Raw genomic sequence first — 21,571 nt, 5'->3', positions numbered from 1 at the left:
CAAATACCCACAGAGAAGACCGACATCAGCAACTCTGCCAAGACACACAGAGAAAAAAAAGATGTGCAATCCTTTTCTAATCATGTCCCAACATTTCATTTGCATTATTTTCAACTACAACCCAAAGAGTCTCCCCAAATCATGTGTTCAATCATTGTCTTAAATGGTAACTCTAAACTCTAAAACAAAAGGATGCAAATAGACTAGAACAGGAAAAAATACAATTTCATAAAATAAAGTCAGCATTCACAAACCAAGCTGCACAGAACAAATCAAAATTAAGACTGATCAGTGATTGCTGAAGAGTTAACCTTTCTTCAATAAAACACAGGTAAACAAAGGTTGTGCTTTCTTCTGTAGATAAACCCTACACATACAGAAAAAAATACCAGAAGGCAGGAAGAAAGAAAGCTTAAAGTACACTGGACAGAAGGAGTCAATTAAAAATATAAATCTTTTCTGGTGAACAAACTTACACCAAGGTGCCTAACTCCTGTTATTTATCACCCCGACAAAAATAAGTTAGAAGACCAAAGAGAAATATTTCAAAAATACAAATACAAAAAAAATGACTACTTAGCACCAGATAACAAAGGGAACTGCTTCTGCACCATATTTAATTTACCTTCTCTTAATATTACCTTGCATAGACCAGCCAACTCTATTACAAATAATAGACCTACAGAGGATACATAATCCATGATAAAAAAGAAGTTGCAATCATTCACTAATGCATACACTCATTAACTGGAAAACCTTGAAACATGTACATCTACATATCCATTAATTTTAATCCATTAAGAAATTAGAATATGATTAATCTCTTCAATATGTGTTAATGATGTTACCTGACAGGATTACTAGTCAAGGACACACGGAGAGATTCTAAGCAAGTGACTAGTCTTTCATCCGTTGACCCAGATTTTAAATCCTGAATAAATTCTTGGGGAGAAATCTTCCTACTGTTCTTGAGACTTCCCTGAAACACAGAAAATACATCTGTTTTTCATTTGGTGCATATAGAATTTAAATAGATTATTAATGGCTAACCGTTTCTGTTCCTTGAAAAATATATAATGTAGACCTGTAAACCTGTAACTGATGCCTATCTACTATTTGCCAAATCCTGACTAAATTTGGTCATTTTATGAACACATTTATAATCAGTAGACAAAGCAGCAGGCATCAACTGTACAAATTTATCACGTATGCTCAGTGAAATACAATTTTTGTATTGAATAGATTTTGTTTATGCATTGCAAACATCTTAATATTCAATATTCAACAGAAGAAAAACCCAGTTCTGAGATCCTCTGAAGAGATCACAGGTTCAGAAGGGTGACTGCAGTCACACAAGAATACAAAGCAAAGAAGCAGCACACCAGAACACTCAGTGTGTAACTGCAGTAACTTCTGCTCTTGCAGAAGTAGACGTTCATGTAGACATTAAAAAATAAGATGTCTTGTCCACTTAATACCCATTTCACATGAAGGACAGATATATTTTCTACAAGACATATCTAAACACAAAAAAGCAGGCATACAATGGTGTATAAAACTTAGATTTGAGTTATTTCATTGCAAGACTCCTTTTTTCGAAAACAGAAGCACAATTGTCATGTTGCAGAAAGAGATTTAATAAATAATTCTTGATTAACTAGTGGCTTAAGTCAGGAATTGAAGAGAATTAGACTTACAATGCAATAACAACTTGAAATTTTTCACTACTAATAGTGAGGTAGTCTCATTATATTATTATAGATAGCTTCATGCAGATGATGTTTTCTCCCTTTGTTAGATCCTCAGGAAATATTGAGAAATTATCTTTTCTTCTGTGAATTAGAAGATGATTAAATAGTTTCTAGCAAAGAAGTGAAGTTAAAAGCTGGGAAGCATGGTTGACAGACCAGGCTGCTGACCTGCCATTCAGAGGGACACCAACAGACAGGAAAAACAGGCAGAGCAATTTCAGGAAGTTCCACAACAGAAAACTGTAAATCTTGAACCTGAGAAGGAATAATCCCATGCACTGATGCCATGATGATTTTTTGCCTTTTCTTCTATACCCCTTTTATACCTTTTTACAGCTTCTGTATTCCTAATGCTTTTTGCCTACATTCTTGGCCTTGTTTCTTAAGCTAGGAGACTAAATATTTTAGAAGCTTCGTAGGTAGGGATCAGTGGGCCTCAGACCCCAAGGTCCTCTCCAGAACACATTCTGTAAATGAAGATAGAACCATCCAGGGGAGGGTTCCTTGGGGAGGGGGGCTCACTTGAGCCTCTCACTGGGGAACCTTTGATAGATATGCTAATTAGTAAGACCTATAATGTTACACCAGGTCTTTTGGGGGTGTGCACTGCGTGTGCATTGAGGTGCATTCGACCTGGACATAGTGCACCTAAGGATCCTTAAAATAAATACCGAGGTAAAATCCCTTTTTCCCTTCTAACCATGTTTGACTCTTGATTTTAAGACCAGGAAAAGGCATCACACCAACATGTGTTGGGGCTACCAGCTGGGATGTAGGCTTGTAGGAAAATAGGGGTTGTGATGGACGACAAGTTGATCACAGGTAAGCACATCACCGTCTGGCCGAGGGAGATAACCCTTCCCCTCAGCTCAGCAGTGGTGAGACATCTGGAGAATTCTGTCCAGTTCCTTACTTCCCAGCATGAGAGACATGGACATACTGGAATGAGTCCAGAAAGGGCTGCAGACACAATTACAAGAGAATCTGTAGCACACGAAGAGGCTAGTAGAACTGAGATTGTTTAGCCCCAGGAAGAGAAGGCTCAGGGGAACCCTGTCAGTGAAAGGACAAGAAGCACAAACTGAAATACAGGAAATTGGTTAAACATAAGACAAACACAAAGTTTCCCCCTCCTCCCTCTGTTTTTTTAAGCATGAGGCTGGTCAAGTACAGGAACAAGTTGCTCAGGCAGACTATATAGTCTCCTCTATCACAGATACGAAAAATGGAATAGATAAGAAGTTGGATGAGACTATCTCCAGAGGTCTCTTCCAGCCTCTTTCTATTGTATGACTCTGTGACAATGGAACGCTGGGGGCTACAGAAGTCTCCACTCCAACTATATTTCCTTGGACTTGATAACAGATCCAGACACCAAAAAAAACCAAACAAAAAAACACCTGTTGTCAGGAATCATCCCAAAAATATAGCATCTCATGCTGTGTTTTGAAACATCACATGTAGTAGTACATGGATATAATTCCGAACATGCCTCTGAATTGATGGAGATCCCTACGCTTAAGTATGAGGGAAACTTCCAATAACTGTTCCACAAAAAAAAGTAAATGAGATGTACAGCAAGGGATGAGGGTTGAGGTGAGAATCTGAAAGACAGATCAAGGAAACCCCAAGAAAATTTTAAAAAATCCTTAACAATAAATGTTCCCACAAACAAAAAGAAACTCAGTATTTTCAGTTTTCTTTCATGGATCTTTCCAGCTGGACTCTGCATAGATGAGGTAACAGACTGACTAGAAACAAAATGACCAAACAAACCCCCAGCAGCCTTTATCACAAAGTATTTAACTAAATGTTACAAGAGAGTTGGAAATTTCAAAGTCTCAGAAATTCTGCTGGCAGCTCCTGATGTGCATAGACTGCTTGATAAGCACTACTTGTATGCCTAAGCATATGGATTAATATCCTGTGTGGAGAATCTGTCATTTCCAGTGACTTCTCCCAGCAGTTCCTGCTGTAAAATTGACAAAACTGATGCAACCAAAATACTCATAAGTTGTCAGTAAAACCGCTTTCTTTTGATGCACAGTCATATAGGACAGTCATATGGACAGGACATAGAGTTAAGACGGTAAGAAGGTATTTTGAAAGGAATTTAATATATTCAATAGCAATGTGTGAAGTGCAAAGGTCACATGGGACAAGAGCCCAGCCAGACTAGAAGAATTCACCAGAATGACATTTCAGAAAGCCTCATGTGACCCGTCCAAAAACAGTGTCACAAGCAGTGGAGACTCACATCAACATCCACAGAGTAACCAGTCATCCCATTTCAGACTCAGTTCCCCACTGGAACACTACCCTACGCAAAAGAACCAGTAAACTGTGAATGTCTGTACAACAAACTACCTCAGTGCCAAGTACCACTTATTCATAGTTATGCCAAAGTTCTGCAACATAACAAGAATATGATACATCTGCCAGTGCTTAAATAAAATAAGAGCTGCATTTGGTACTAATTGTGCAACTGATTATATTAGCTGTATTTCAGCATGGGAAAAGCTGCTTAAGTTCAGAATGTTCAAGTTAACTGAGAAAGAGGGAATATCTTGAGGCATCAGTGCCTCCAGAAACTTAATTGCTCAACTGAAAAACAACTGGTCTGTGAGCAGATGCAGCATGAAGTCAGCATTAATTAATCTAGTTAAAACATTACAAGGGAGCAATGTGAACAACAAAAACAAAACCTTGAAAAGAAAACTCACTTTAAAAACCCAGTTTGTGTGTTTTGAACATGTAAAACAGCAAAACCTATGGTACAGTAACATGATAGCAATGCTGCTTTTATTTCCACTTGAGTACCAACCCCATAACATGGAAATTTATTTTCAAAACTTTCCTTTTCTGCAAGTATTACTATGCAAAGAGGTGTGTTTTGTGATTATTGGAAAGGAGTTGTGCACTTCTCAGAAAGAGAAATCCTGACGCTGTGGTCAATGATAAAAAAATGTTCAGTACTCTCCAAAACAGTTGTGAATGAGGGTATCTTTCCCAAGGCAAAATATCTTAGTACCCATCTCCTTAAAGTTCAAGAAGTATGAACTATCAAAAGAAGTTACTGCAGTATCACTCCTAGAAAGAGGCCTGAGACAGGATTAGTTGCACACAGTAGTCAGGTGCTACATGGCATTTCAACTGTTCCGAAAAAGTATGACACTTTCATGTGGCAAGGTACACCAAAAGTTAGCCAAGTACTCTTGGAGTGCAGTGCACTATTCTCTCTAGACTCAGAAGGCACTCAGGCAGTACAACAAACTCGAGGAATGAAAAGAGCATGCCAGGAACAAAGAGTTTTCAATGGCAAGGAAAGGAATTTCCCATCCCAGTAGCTCCAGCACTAATCTGAAATCATCTGCAGCACTACCATATCAAAGTACTGAACCTGTGCCTCAAAGAAACAGCTTCTCCCAGTACAAAACAGGTGCATGTCACTTCCAGTAAGGACACAACTGCAGAAAGAGAGTTCAGGAAAGACAAGTTTCCTTGCATGGATTGGTCTTTAGTCATCTCCCACTGCAGAAAGGGGAATACGTGGGCTAGCAGCAGAGGAAGGGAACAGAAAGGAGAAAATGCTGTTGGGGGCTTTAGGAAAACACACAAGACAACAGTGTGTGGGAACAAATCACTGCCCTGAGGGAGGAGACCTGTCCTCTTCAACAAAGTACCTTATACAGCTGCTTTGGGCATAGAGCAAGAAGCTCCATTGCCAAAACACAAGTGTGATGACATCCAAAGACAAAACAAAAATTGCAAATGGCACTCAAAAAGAAGGATCAATGAGACCTACTCTGTTATACACGTTTCAGTTCTTTGCAAGTCTTAAGTGCCAAGAAGCAAAAACATGAAAACCTTTCTCTTGACAGAGAGCCTTAACATCACCACCATCAGTATGCTACAATTCCAGCAACAGATGTGAATGCAGCAACTCTGCACAGCCAGTCATGTCCTATTATTACATTGCTTTTTAGATCAAACAACTGAGGTCTTAAAATACATATGGAGGCTAGGAGTGTCAATGATATATAAACCCTCACATACTATTTTGAGTAGATAAACTTTAAGAATGTTGTAGGATTTACTAGTCTGAAGTTTTTTGATTTCCCATGCAGTATCTCTAAAAATTAAAAACAAGCTAGACCCCATCTTCTGATATTAAGGTCCTGTTATGCTGTAGAAGGACTAGTAGCTTTGATGAACTAATCTTAAATAATCTCCAGGAAGTTCAGTCCTGCACTAGGCATACCTAGCTTCCTAAAAGTGCTAGAGCATTACACTAATAAGGTACATCATTTGAAGTAGACAGTAAGATAAATATCTCAGTTAAATTACTATACTTAATGTTTTATTTTCTCAGTGTTTAGGTAAAATTGCATACAGGCAATTTTTACTGTTATCTCTAGTCACATACAGCAGTGAAAGTCAAAGATTCAAACATATGAATTCTAAAACACTCAGAATATCTGAGGACAGGATTAGCCATGCAGCCTTTAGCACGGGAGGCAGTTCCTACTCTGCAAAAACTAAGCCGTTTTTCTTATGCCAACCGCATCCTTAATCTGGCACTTACATACAACTCCTTGCACTGCTTTAAAACAACCAGTCATTATCTCTATAGGTAAAATATGGACAATAACTGATTTTGTGCACAACATTTTCATTATCAGCTATTACGTAGCATCAAACATGAATTCTATGTTAAGTCAGGCATGAAAAAGGCTCACCAGTTGAGGAATTCTTTTAAACAGTGCTAGAAAAGAAAAAGATTCAACACCAGATTTTGCAGTAAGTTTTTGCAGAATCTTTTCCTCTCCACTCTTAGACCTACCTTTACCAAAAAGACATGCTGGTTTGTGTATAAAAGACACATTTCAAGTGACCATCTGCCACTGTATCTTGTAAAATAATAACACAGACACAAACTTTATTAAAGAACACTGTGAGAAACAGAAGTTAGTCAAAGGAATGTAACATGTATGAATCACTTTTTCTGTCCAACAGGAAACAATGTAAGCTTTTAGTCATTTACTTACACACTTAGAAGCAGTGCTGATATATTGCATCACCATTTCTTTTTTGGTATTAAAATCCTTTTCTCTCAATGGCATCTTCTTGTCTTCATTTAAATTCATATCTTCCTAGAATGGGAGAGGAAAAAAAGGAAAAAACAGCCTTAAATGTCATACAGCAACAGAATTATTCAAATATAAGAGACTGACTTAAATAAAATAAAGAATAAAGATACAAAAATATGAACTTAGACAACTGAATGCTGTTAGGCAAACAACTTTTCATAATATGTTAATCAAAACCATAAAAACCCTTATCCATATTCCCTCTGAACTCAGACTGAAAAAAAAAAAAAAAAACAGTCAACTGTGCTGGGATTAACAAGTGCATCACAACCATTTTTCTCTTCTTAGGAAAGACCTACAGTTTCTCATACACATGCACCAAACTACAGAAAAGGATTGTTTAATACTTCCCAAAACATTTATAAATGTACTCAAACCAGTATTTTGCATATTTTTAATTTCCATTTCAAATTTTAATTTATTCCATAATTCTCTTCCTCCATTCCCAAATGCTTCATCTTAGGCAGCAGAATGTGGTTTGCACTGAAAGTAGTTCACAAATTAATAATCACCTTTGCAATAAGCGAGGCCCAAATCCTTAAAGATTAAAACAACACCTCCAACTACTATCAAAACCCCGTCATAATTCATTCACTCCAACATAAATCCAGAGGTCAAAAAGAGCAGAGAGAGACCTACACTCAAAACCCCACAAGTGACACTTCTGAATGTCACTAACATTTCTGACACAGGGAGTTCTACTGCTCTAGCCAAGAAATGCCCTGGTCACTATAATCAGTTGCACATCTGTGAGAAATGACATTTCCTATCATGGTGTAGGTTAAAGAATAAAAGGAAAAAGGAAAACAAAAAGTTTTAGGGAACAATTAACAATTTTGGCACACATGTATAAAGCACATACAACATTACTATGTGCATTACCCAAGCTTAGCAAGAATTACTGCAGTTATTTTCAGCTGAGACTCATGAGGTGAATCCCCACCAGCTTTGGCAGGAGCAATGCTACAAAATCACTGCGTAACCGTCCTGATATCAAAGTTATTTCACCTAGTCAGAAATCAAAGACAAACAGCACAGACAAGCCTTAGAATTTACACTGCACCAAAACTTAAGTTTTCTTGTCTGTCAATAGCTTTCATGCTGAATAGAACAGAATCAAGCACAGTTCCTAGAAACATTTACACTTTTCTATAAATCCAAGCTATTATAATATTATTATATTATAATCCAAGAAGTTATTGCAGAAAATGCTTGACCCCTGTCCTGGTTTCAGCTGGGATAGGGTTAATTTTGAACTTAACCTAAAGTAAAAAAACAACCTTTTCACATTATCGAGTAGGTATTGCAAAGTTCATTCTTCTATTTAAAGCAGTTTCCTTCAAACTTGCTTTTATCTTTTCTCGAAAGTAGCTTTTAAACTTAAATAAAAGTATCTAACTTCTAAATGCAAAAAAAAAAAAAATCCAAGAATTAAGAAACCTGTCAACACAAACTGTATTCCATAAGCCTAGATATAACAGCAGGTTAATTTATGGGAAATATTGTGTCTGTGTGTGCAGTAAAAAGTAATTTCTTTGTTCTTGTTTTTAACAAATGAAACATCATTAAAACAATTAATTTATACAGATTAGAAGTATTCAGTGACACAATGGGCACAACAGATATTGCTTAGTTAATAAAATATTTAATCTCCATCCTTTTATTTCTTAAATAATTGAAATATATTCTACAGGTGAGCAATACCTCTTTGGAAAAAAAGAATACATCATTTCACATGTATATTTTCCTAATAGCACTAACAAAAATAAAAGGAGCTAAATAACAGTTAATTATTATCTTTAACTGTCTGGTTTTATGAGTTCTTTCATAATTTTTCCCATGAAAAATACACAAGACATAAAATACTGGAAGAAGGAAGCCATATGCATCCAGGAAAACCCCAAGTATAATGTAGACATTCAGTAAACCCTCAGACTTTAAAAACTTCTCCCTTCAGTACTAACACATTGAATTTTTTTTTTTGTGCAAAATTAGTTCTAGAAGTCTGGCTACAACATTCAAATTGTTCACCAATCCATCCCTCTAAAATCACTTAATTTGATCAGAACAGCAAACTAGAGGCTACAATATATAATTAGCTACGTAATCTACTGTGACTAAACTAGCATTATTCCAGCCCATTCACACATGGGTAATCTGAAAAATCCTTTCTGTGGTACATGTTATAGAAAAAACAACACTGATAAAGTAGCTTATCAAATACAAGTTTAAGTACTTTGTTATTCAACGAAACTATAAAAGCCTTCAAATTATGCAGATGTCATCACTACTTTAACATATTTTCACAACATAGCCTTAAAATTGGAATTAATTATTTCAGGATCCGTGGATATAAGCATTTATATTTATCTAGACATGCAGTAGTAGGTTTCTGAGGATTTATTGAAAATTTCCATTTATTTACGCCATAGTATAACATCACAGACTATCCTATACCAGAATGTCTGCAGGATGGCAGAGAAATACAATCTAAATGCAGGGGTATGTGGAAGGAGGCACACCTTCAAACTTTATAAAAAAAATTCTCCCATTTCCTAACATTTGAGCAACTATCATATACAGTGAAACTTCTAACAGAAGCAAGACATCAAAGTACACGACGAAAAATGAACCATTTGGCAACACATATAAATACAAAAGTTGGTAACACAGTTAATTATTCCTTTCATTCACCAACTTAACCACGACAATCCTGAATGTTATCTCTCAGTTATAGTTCTTTCTACAAAACCTTCTTCAAAACTAAGCTACCATCACTGAGTACTAGGAAGTACAAATTCCACAAAGGTACTTCTCTCACAGTGCATTTCATTTTCTCCACATGCCAGTCCCTGGTAGTCCCTTTGTGTTTCAAGAGTTACTTGTTACTTGCTGTGAGGCAGAGAAAGAAATAATAATCTAGGCATCATTCTCCTTGTTAATGTTCTCTTGTGCTCTTCAGATTCCAGTCACTCTTCTCTCATGGCCATTCCGTGTTTAGTTTTCAATTGCCCAAAATGTCATCATCACGATAAAAAGCTCAACCTATTGAGGTGCTACCAATGCCACACGATCTTTGTGACTGTTCTTTGTGCACTAACAATGCCAGCTAAGGAAAGAAGCAAATTTGCAGACAAATGCTGCCTTAGAGGCAAGTCTCTTTTTTTGTACAAGAGTGACATGGCATATAAATTCAGAACTAAATGTAGCTGTGACATTTGAAGGCATAAAATCTCTTTGTAAAGGTTTTAGATAATCTTGAAAGGAAGAAAGATCCCCCATTTCTTGTTCCTCCTCAAAATGTGTTGCACAAGCTTGCTTGTAAATTCTATTTTAAATATACTTGGAGCAAAAGATTGAAAAAAATAATTCCAATACTTTATTCCCTGAGAAAAACCCTAATAACCACATAATTACAACTAACAACAATAACATTAGTAATTCAGGTAAAGATTAGAACACATGCAGTGAAGAATATGTGCTCCACCTATCACTTAGCCATGTTGTCATTCTTTAAGTAAAAGAAAGTGTGAGACTCTTACCATCATTTTTTCAAACAGTGCTATGATTTCTCTTTCCGACAGTGGTTTTGGAGCAAAATCCTCCGGGTCCATGGGTGTGGATGACCAATCTGTAGAATGTGACTGCTTCATATGTGGCAGAGGAGGTCTTTCTTTCTTACTTTTTGGAATTCTTATACTGGCAAATCTATCCAACTGAAAACACAAAAGGTATAACATATCACATGCTGCTTCCATTCCATGTACCCCTTATTAAGATGGGTGCTCTTGGAAGTTAAACATCCTTATTTTTCTGTGGTAGCTTACCTGTTATTTAACTGCCTTATTCTAAAGGGTTTTCCTAAAGATACATATGATGGTCAGTTGCCTAGCACTGGAGTTAACCGACCAGAATCCCATTACATTAGAGAGAAATCAAGCAGAACATCAGAATTTTACAGAAAGTTTGGAGGAATAGATATCTACAAAACCAATTTATGAAGAATTCTTTCCAAGCGTTACATGTAGAATACGAGAAAGCAGGCTTATTTACCAAAAGCTTAGTTTTACAGTGGTTTTAGTTACTCAGAAACAGCTGTATTCCTAACGTGGCTGTAGAATATATAGATATGCAAAGAAACTACTTTTTATTAAAAGACAAGTTAGCATAACTAAGACATGGTTCTATTTATTTTCTTATTTGCATCATGTTATACAAAATTTAGTGCCTTTGTTCCAATTATTAAGAAATTCATTTTGGCAAAACCATTGATTCCTCTATTAAAGTTACATAGGGTACATTTATGATTTCATGAATGATCCTTATGACTAATCCCCAGCACACATCAATAGCTCTGGATTTCTTTATCCTCTCAGTAGCCAAAAACCTTCTTTGGAAATGTGGTTTGGGTAGTGGGATTTTTACCTGGTTAGGTATTTATCAACTTTTTGATCAAAAGTTACTAAGTGAGACTTCACACATTTTCAGTGCTAGAGTTTGTGTGTTTTAAGGTACATGGACAAGAATCAACAGAACCCAAAAGCAGCTGACACATAATGAGATGCACTACATCTTCATCATCTTTGTAGCACCCTTTTGAACAGATATGAACAGCAAAATCACACTTGTCAACACAAAAGAAAGTTACAGAAACATTTGATGCATAAGAGATTTTGGACAAGATTTCAACCACATCAACAGACTTCTATCTTGGAATGCTATGCAAAAATATTCTGAGGCTTCAATATATCTTTAAGATAAGTATCTTGAGACAAGTACATCAGTTACCAAACTAAATGACAAGTAAAATTATTATAGCATCTGTGGAATTAAGATCAGAGAGAGCAAAGGAAATCAGTAGCAAAAATTGGGTACAAGTGTTCCACTCTAGTCAGAGCAAGAATTGACTATCAGACATCCATGAAGAGAGGTTTAGAGGGAAAATATAAAGACTTTAATTCTTCCTGCTCAAAACTGAAAAGAAACAGTTTTTGGAACAGAGAAATAGATTGTAAGTCACTCACAGATGGTGATAGAACATGCAAAAGCAGAAAGTTAATATAGCATAAACACAAAAGAGCTCAGCATGGATGATGGGGCCCTTCTGTGTCACATCAAACCAGCAGGCAATGAGGAAGAGCATACTCTACAGGAATAATTACATAGGCAAGACCCAGGAAAAAGAAGAATGCAACAAAAGCATAAGGGAGGCTAACATCACTGGAAGTGGAGAGTCATCAGTGGCAAAAACCATCTTACATCTTGACTAGAAAGCAATTTCCCTTCCTGCTTTTAAAATCAGAAGTCTACAGTAAGCGTGGGGGGATGAAGCCAGACTTTGAACTGAAGTGACTAGACTGGAATTGTAAAAAAATCCCATTATATGAGATTTTTCTTTTCAAGCAATGCCTTTCACAGAGCATTGATGAAAGGCAGCACACCTGCTCCAAAGAATGTTAGCCAGTAGCTTCTCCATGCCCCCACATTGTCACTATAAAATGCATAACGTAAGACACAAGCCATTGTATTTGCAGATGGTTCATGTGCAGACTTGAAGCAGGTGTAGAGGGAAGACACTCGGGCTGAAATAACAGATTTCAGCCCTTGAATCAGTGAACAGAGAACAAATCAGGTTTAAGACAGCTGTGCCCTAAATTCCTTTTCCAGTATCTCCTGAAAAATCTCAGTCCCTTCTTTACAGTCTGTGCTCCCCAAGTGCTTCCTCTTCCATCTCCTGCTCCACACAGCAGAAGCAAGAGCAGCTCTGGCCAGGCAGATTCATCATGAAATACCCCATGCAGTCCCAGAGGTCCACTAGAAACAGACAGCCCTTATTCAGGGAAAAGAGCCTATTCCTCCTTGAAAAGAGGTATTTCACTTGTTCCCATTTTTAGTTTATATTTTTGCCTTAACTTCTCTTGAATCTATAGTAGATGTTTTCCATCATTATACATTATGCTATAATATTCATATTCCCCATATTCACCAAATCCTACACCACTCATCCTAGAGGAGGAAAGCACATCTTGGAATATATTTGATCAGGCAGAACATGTAAGACAAATTGAGATAATAGGATTATAAGCACATTTAAACACGTGTCAAACTAATCAGTTTAAATAATTTATAACAATGCAGTCTAAAAAGAAGATTCCCATACATTAATAAAAGGGAATTCACAACAAGACTTGCACAGCAGTACAGTGTGGATATTCTAAATATTCTTCCCTTTTGAATTATACATTGATAGTGCTTCAGAAAAGTTAATACTTCTCAGTATTCCATACAGGTGAATAATTTCATGGTCCACAGAAAGCACTATACAGAAAGAATAGAAATTTCATTGCTTGGATGTAATGAAATCTACCACTGATGCTGCTGGCAATCCAAGTGCATAGAGGAGGAAATAACAAAAAAAAAGTTCAATAATCTTCCATGTTACACCAAAACATTTTAAATCAGGCTAACCAACAGGCTATACCTAAGCTTAGCTTTGATACAAAGTTTCACTATAGTTTAAAGCAAGTTCGACCTTGTATCTCTTCTATTTTTTGGTATTTATTTTACCAATTAATACATATAGATGCATACAGGAACAGTGCTCTAGGACAATAAGAATAATATCTGTATGAGCCAAAATGAAGCAACCATAGAGGATAGATGGCCAAGTTTCATTTGTTTATTTCGTAGACCCACTACTATTCCACTGAGAGCCCATGAAATAAGAAAGTGATTTTATGCCCACACCACGGCCCTGAAAAATCAAAGTCACACACAGATCCAAAATACAAACTTTCCGGCTCATCACCCTTTCTGATCAGGTCCCTAGAAAGTAAATCTATTTGTGCTCTCATTTTGATCTTAGTGATGACTTCTTATACCATTCTCTGTAAGAAAATGGCATATATTGAACTTACACACTTGATAACGCAGGAATTAATGGATTAGTTACTGCTAGACTAATTGTTGGCGCTGCAGCTTATCAAGACATCACCTCCTAACAGAGCTGCTATGCAGGCAGGAGTGAAAGGTGTCACTTCACTGCCACCCTGCCTCCCTCATCTCCCCCTTAATTAACACATCAAATCACCTATTCCTATATTAAGAAATTCCTCAAAAATGAAATCCAGCACTTGCATGTATAAAAACTCATTCAGTATCACTGTAAGTGATGGCCTTGGTAATACCACTGAAAATGGCCCTTGTGATGGCCCTGCTTCTTCATCATCTCCACCCTCTCCAACCTCCTTGATCTCCTTGACAGCTTTTGCTAAAGCTTTTTTGAAGGATGACTTTCATATACGTTTCTTCTGCTTGTGTACAGGGGCAAGTAACACCACCCCATGTTGTTTCTCTGCTTCAGTGGCAGTGTTCATCATCAGGGTTGAACTAACCACAGTGTCTGTCACCGTGGTTGGAGCAGCTGTAGGGCCTGGTGTCCCACTGTCAGATTCAGAGACCTTCTTTCCCTCCTGAGGGCACTCTGCAGTCCTGGACATGTCTTGGTAGGCCTGGGCCAGGCACCAATACACTGCAGCGGTTTGGGCCCTCCTGGGTTGCCAGCACACCTTTTCCAAGGCCAAAACTTTTACTAGTTTTTCTGGATTACCCACCTGCTATGGGTAAAGTGCAAACACAGACCACTGCCCTAGGTACTGGCCCATAGAGTCCCACACACTACTCCACCCCGAACTATCCAGCTTTTGGGCAAATGTCTGGGTGATGTTCTTAATTAAGACTCTGATCTTAAACAACACCTGAACCATACGCAGCAACATTCTGGCTCCCAGAAAAAGGATCAGGTTGGTTTCAAGGGTATTCAAAGGATGTTCAGAATCTTGAAAGTTCTCAAAGGCTACTGTAATCAGCCTGGAGGAAAAGGAATGAAAGGAGGAGGGAAGAAAGATGTAGGAAGGTATCTTCCCCATAGGTTGTCTTTCTGAGTACACAACTTCTGATACCTCATTATGAAGACATAGCACCACAGAATTATTATGTTTTAACCTAAAATATGTTACTAGAAGTACTGAACAGATTTCTTTCTTCCACTCCCATTCTCATAAAGAAACACACATATATATAAATATACATACATATATATGGACCATCAAGACACTGATGGTGATCACTAAGCAGAATCTATTAGCAGAGTTCTGATATGAAATATATACAAGTACAAAATATTCTTTTCCTGAGTGAAGGCATAAAGCCAAGAGTACTGCTTACAGCTTTTGCTCTTTCTCCAGGTGTTCTTCTCACTCTGCCTTATAGACATGTAGGACAAAAAGTACAGCCACCCTTTATTTTCAAGTTCACATTTTTAACTGCCTGCTATTTATATACTCAGTAAACACATTCTCACATCTGAAAAATCTGCTCAAGCACTGCAGCATAGCTCAGTCTCCCAGACATTTTGCCAGTCATTTTAGTCACAGAAGCCACCAGCTCAGTCATGCTGTAAAACCCTGATGCTGACATGCAACAAAACTTAGAGGAACATTAACAATATAGGAAGGAACAAAAGAAGAATACAAAGTGGAACAAATCCTGTGTCTTCACCTGAAGTAATTATTATTCCTACTGGATAGGAAACAGACACAACGAACTGGGTTGCAACAATTTATTCCAGTATCTTCAGAACTTAAAGCAACCCACTTACCAGCAGAAATACTTCTCAGAAGATCAAAGAAGTTACTTTCAATGACTCTGAGTCAAAGACCTCTTAACATATTTTTTCCTCCTTGAAGCTCCAGAAGATTAAAAAATATATTCTTTCTTTGACAGTAAAATTGCTCTACAAGATTAACTTCTTAATATGTGAGAAATTCCACTTCTAGCAGTAGAGCTTATAGGAAGAGCAAGACTTGGATAAACCAAGATACACAGAAGAATCCCTTTGATAAAATGACTTCTTATTCCTAATACGCTCAATCTCAGAGATTATTTTACCAATCTAAAATTTATAGAATTTAGGCATGTGCACAATCACATCCTAAATGTGCAGACAATATTTCACTCTGAATCTTATTTCTCTATATACTGAAAATTATACAGCCTTTCTAATCTTTAAAGCAGTTGCTATGCAATCAGTCTAATTTTATGCTATAAGGAATTTCAGTATGCTTTTCATTTTTGTCTTCATAAGATACCTTTTAATAAAATTCTGTTAATATGCAGGTTTTGTAAACCTTTCTGAGCCTTACTCTCACGCTCTCTCTCTCTGCCAATGCTGAGGCTGGCATGCCAGCAAACTGCATCTCAGGAAGTGGAAGATCCTCTCCCCAACAGGCAGGAAGGGACCTAAGAGACAGGGAAAATGCAGGTAGGGCCCTGCCCAGGTGGCAGGTGAATCCCCTCCCAGCCTACCAGAGGAGCTGTTCCAACAAATCTGGTGTTTGTGACCAGAGGAGTGGTGGGTGATTTGGTTCACGGCGGCCATTTTGGGCACAGTGAGCGCAAAATTGATAAAGTTGTCAATTCTGAATAAAGTAAGAATAGGCACCAGCAGAACTGCCATTTCAGACTTCTGGCAGGCAAACTTTAGCCTTTTTAGGACATGGACTGACAGAGTCCCTTGGGAGTCAATTCTGAAGGGTAAAGAAGTCCAGGAAGGCTGGACATACTTTAAGAAGGAAATTTTAAAGATATAGAAGCAAGTTGTCCCCATATGCCATAAGACAAGCCAGAGGAGAAAAAGACCAGCCTGGCTAAACAGAGAACTTAGGCTGAAACTCAGGGCAAAGAGGAGAGGAAAAAAGAAAAAAGAAGAAAAGTGTATCACCTCCAGAAGGAGGATCAGGTAACCTGGGGGGACTACAAGGATGTTGAAAGGTTATGTTAGGAGAAAAAGTAGAAGAGTCAAAGCCAAACTGGAACTTAATTTGACCACTGTTGTTACAGACAACAAAAGTTTCAATAAATACATTGCCAGAAAAGTAGGGCTCCATCCTTTGCTGCTCGCAGAGGGTAGCATCATGTCCGGGGATGACAAAAAGGCTGAGGTATTTAACACCTTCTTAACCTCAGTCTTTAATATCAAAACCAGTGGTGCTCAGGAAACTCAACTCCCAGAGATGCAAGTTACTGACGGGGAGCCAAGTGAAGCCCCCATAATTCAGGAGGAAATGGTTAGTAATCTGCTCTGCAAATCAGACACCCACGAGTCTAGGGGCCTGGATGGGATGCACCAGAGAATAATGAGGGAGCTGGTTAAAGAGCTCACCCAACACACTTTCAAATATTTACCAGCAGTTCTGATGATCTGGAGAAGTTCCAGTTGACTGGAAATTAGAAAATATAAGGCCCACCTAAAAGAAGGATTGGAAAGATGATCCAAGGAACCACAGGCCTGTCAAATTAACCTAGGTACCAGCAGAAGTCATGGAACAGATCATCCTGAGTGACATCACACAGAATGTACAGGACCACCAGGGCATCAGGCCCAGCCACCACGGGTTTGGGAAAGGCAGGTCCTTCTTGACCAACGTGATCGTCTATGACCATTCGACCTACTCAGTGGATGAGGGAAAGGCTGTGGATGGTGCCTCCCTAGACTTCACTAAAGCACTTCGCACTATTTCCCACAGCATTCTCCTGGAGAAACTGGCTGCTCATGGCTTGGACAGGTGCATTCTTTACTGGGTGAAAAACTGGATGGACGAATCCAGGGAGTTGTAGTGAATGGTGGTGCTACATCAAGTTGGTAGCCAGTCACAAGTGGGGTTCCCCAAGGCTCAGTATTGGGGCCAGTCCTGTTTAACATCTTCATCAATGATCTGGATAAAGGGGTTAAGTGCCCTCTCAGTCAGCTTGCAGATTACACCAAGTTGGGTGACAACTGTTGATCTGTTGGAGGGCAGGAAGGCTCTGCAGAGGAATCTGGACAGGCTAGATAGGTGGGTGTTCCGGTTTGGCCAAATTTAGAAATATATCCTCTGAGAGAAGGCAGGCCACCACCCCTGCCCCACCAGGTTCGGGGAAAATAAATTTTTCTCGAAGGAAAGTGAATCTCTCGCTGTGGAGAAAAAACCTGAGAAAGCATTAGAGTCCTCCCTTTGGTCTCCTCGGAGCTGGGGCTTGGGCCGGGGCCAGGCCCTCTGTGCCCGGTGAAAAGTCCTCCCGATGTGCTCTGATATTAAAGCAATCATGCAGTCCAGTAGAAAAGGGAGAAAATCCAAAATTCCAGGGAAGGAAAAATTCAACTCTCAGTCTCTCTCTGGAGAAAAAGCAGCTGAACAACTGGCCAAAAAACTGACTCGGGGAAAAAGCAAGCTGGGTGCTTCCTCGCTCCCCTGCTGCAGCTGGGCAAAAGTTGCTATCTCTGTGTGACCTTGAACAAGCTGCAAACTGCTTTGAAAAAGTTTTGCTCAGTTTTTCCTTCCCCCTCTCAGGCTCAATTTAGAGGCATAGAAAGGCACAAAGTTAATTTCTGGGCATAGGGCAACGATATGGGATACACATCATAAAGTCACCCCAAGACAGTGGGCTGAGAACAGTGGCCTGATGTTCAATAAGGCCAAGTGCCATATCCTGAACAAAACCCCTTGCAGCACTACAGGCTGGGGTCAGAGTGGCTGGAAAAAGTCCCAGTAAAAAAGGACCTGGGGGCTCTGGTTGACAGTGGATGAACGTGAGCCAGCTGTGCTCAGGTGGACAAGAAGGCCAATGGCATCCTGGCCTGTATCAGAAATAGTGTGGCCAGCAGGACCAGGGCAGTGACCATTCCCCTGGTGATGCTCTGGTGAGGCTGCACCTCGAATCCTGTGTTCAGTTTTGGGCCCCTCGCTACAAGAAAAGCATTGAGGCGCTGGAGTGTGTCCAGAGAAGGGCAGTGCAGCAGGTGAAGGGTCTAGAATGTAAGTCCTATGAGGAGCAGCTGAGGGAGCTGGGGCTGTTTATGTTGGAGAAGAAGAGGCTCGGGGGGAGCTCACTGCTCTCTACAAATGCCTGAAACGAAGTTTTAGCAAGGTGGGAGGTGGCCTCTTCTGCCATCTCAAGTGGAAGGATGAGAGGAAATGGCCTTAAGTTGCACCCAGGGAGGTTCAGATTGGACATCAGAAAAAAAAAAAAAAATCACTGGAAGAGTGGTTAGGCATTAGAATAAGGTGTCCAGGAGCATTATAGACTAACCATCTCTGGAAGCATTCAAGAGGTATCTGGATGCGGCACTTGATACGGTTTAGGGGCGATTATGGTGGTGCTATGCTGACAGTAGAACTACACGATCTTGAAGGTGTCTTCCAGCATTGATGATTCTGTGATTCTTGGAATGTGGAGCACTTGAGAGAGATAATTTGACGTCTCAGGTACCTGCTTTCCACTCCTCTGTGGAGCAAGAATGCGACTGCCATCTTTGCAGTTAGTAAACAAACAAGCTAAAAGAAGCATGTGTAAAAAGCAAGGTGTTTCTGAACTTAATGAGGATTTGACACTAAAAGTAGACAATTCGTCAGCATCTCACAAATAATACAATTTAAATACTGAAAAGCAGTCTGCATTTTAGATTCTCAACATGTTGCTAACATACCTGAATTTAAAAACAAAAAAAGTTCCTGGTCACCGACACACAACACTGTATTTATAAGAAATGGGTTGGGTGTAATAAAACATAAATAATTTAGAAAGTATAATGCAGCAGTAAGTTTACATGCAAATGATTGCCCATGAGAAGGAAATACATTATTTCATTGAAAGCTACAAAATCAAGTAATCTTAAACCTTCAATTTCCTTATCTTCTCTTACTACAAATTTTGTCCTTGTCCCAGAATTAGACACAGAAAGAGTAAATCAACGGAAAACTGAAATAGAGGGATAAAAAGTGTCCATTTGAAAGCATACCCTCATTCCAAGATGATGTTGCAAGTAAACAGAATATCCACCTTTAAAACTATTTAAAAGATCTCAAATGTTGCAGTGTTGTAATTTTTTTTACTGTTAGCCTTTTACTAAATAGCTGTCATTTCCCTTTTAAAAAATATATATTAATATAAACAACTTGGTACTACTCTGCAAAAGAGGTTTCATTACTCTGTTAAGGGATGTTTGCTATACTCTGAGAAATTTAAGGAGTTGGGGAAGTTTTTTTACTATAGAGCTGACAGGCTTTTTGTCCTTATCCTAAAAATCCACAATAAACCCACTGACTTTTTGGGGCTACAATTACAAGTTGGACAAGTGCAATAAGGCAGCAGTCTAGCCTCTTTAACCGGAAAAAAAAAGCATCTCACAAAAACAAACCGCAATACCTTGTGCACCCCAACTATAACCCTTACATGACACTATCAAAACTTGTTTTCTAGTTACCAAAAAATACTTTTGCTTTCAGAGGGCTGATAGCATTTCCTTAGCTCTTTAAGATAAACACAAGTTTATACAATCAAACTTGTATTATCAGCCAGTCAGACTCAAATTTCTTAATAACAATTTCCATCCAACGAAACTCTGCTAAAGAAATAGAAACAGATGACTTAAGTCAAACTAGGAAAGACAGGCAGAGGCAATATGCTCAACACTACTAAGTTTGTACACCTAATCCACATAACCTGGCTGCTGGTTCCCAAGCTGGCAAACTGCCGTGTTTCTCAGCATGTGTTGCACTGTCCAGCATCCATCTCTCTGCACTTCAGCTCCCAGTTACACACAGAAATACTTCATCAAGAACTCTGTATAACACTGAAGTTGTAACAGCTGATCTTTGGGTGATGACAAAACATTACTTTCTAGGCAAATTCAAAGACTTTGTAAAATCATGTATTTTAAGAAAAAATATTATTACCTACAATAGAACAGTACAGGCAGTGAAATAGGTAACTTCAAGAGCAAGAAAAAAATCTGGTTTGTGGTCACATACAGAACCTCATCACTGATCAAACTTGAGAAACACATTGTTAAGCATGACATTGAATATACTTAACCTTGTTTGAACAAGCATTAATGAGTTTCACAAGTAAATGTTACTTTGTTAAACATGTTATTTTAAGCTAGCCATGCAGCCTAAGTAACTTTAATATTAAACATGCAATCACAGATATCTTAACTATACTGCATGTAGATTGGCACAATTACCTGTGTCAGGCTCATTTAGCTGTGATTACAGCATACTTCAAAGCTATCCATACATTTTTGCTACATTTTTGCTACTCGTACTGATTACGTTACAGATAATTACCAGTTCAGTGAGACTTTGCCAATTAACTAAATTATCTTCAAAGTTAAGATAGTTTCTTGTATCAGTAAGGTTATTTCTATTGCATTAGCAGTAAGGTTATTTGCTTAGCATAGCCAAAGCAAAACTTAAGTTGTCTTACCACATCATCTGTCAGTGTCTTGATATTTAAATGCTGTAAATCAAACAGGAAAGCAGTCATGTCAAAATTGTGCAGTTAAAAAGAAAAAAAAGAAAAGCTCAGTTATAGCTACTTTTATTCAAAATCACATGCAAGTTAAATCTCGACACTTGAAATAAAGCAAGTTTCTCAGCAAGTTGTACCTTCCTGGTTTACAATGCACAGCAAGTTATACGGATTTAAAAAATCTTCCATTTGATCCTCCAACAGAGTATCAGAAGAATATGAACCAAGCATAGCTTGAAACAAGTTGTGTTTTATTGTATTTCATAACTAAATTATATTCTATAGCTAAATATACAGTTGACCTGCACGTAATTCAGC

The 21,571-nt window shown here is 38.3% G+C and overlaps 1 protein-coding gene across 2 annotated transcripts in view; it reads right to left on the bottom strand.

The window, feature by feature from the left end:
* DIAPH3 (diaphanous related formin 3) overlaps positions 1–21,242 on the bottom strand; it is a 200,974-nt gene extending 179,732 nt beyond the window's left edge. For both annotated transcript variants that reach the window (XM_008633134.2, XM_017733559.1), the window contains exons 1-4: positions 21,209–21,242; positions 10,444–10,617; positions 6,800–6,904; positions 849–979 (exon numbers count right to left, since the gene is read on the bottom strand). In XM_008633134.2, coding sequence (XP_008631356.1) covers positions 849–979; positions 6,800–6,904; positions 10,444–10,554 — 347 coding nt within the window. In that variant the 5' untranslated portion in view covers positions 10,555–10,617; positions 21,209–21,242. The remainder of the gene's footprint in view (positions 1–848; positions 980–6,799; positions 6,905–10,443; positions 10,618–21,208) is intronic.
* Between the last annotated feature and the right edge of the window lie 329 nt (positions 21,243–21,571).

Source organism: Corvus brachyrhynchos, unplaced genomic scaffold, assembly GCF_000691975.1.
Source record: "Corvus brachyrhynchos isolate BGI_N302 unplaced genomic scaffold, ASM69197v1 scaffold202, whole genome shotgun sequence".
In the NCBI taxonomy this organism is placed as follows: Eukaryota; Metazoa; Chordata; class Aves; order Passeriformes; family Corvidae; genus Corvus; species Corvus brachyrhynchos.
This window is presented reverse-complemented; position numbering and strand designations above follow the sequence as displayed.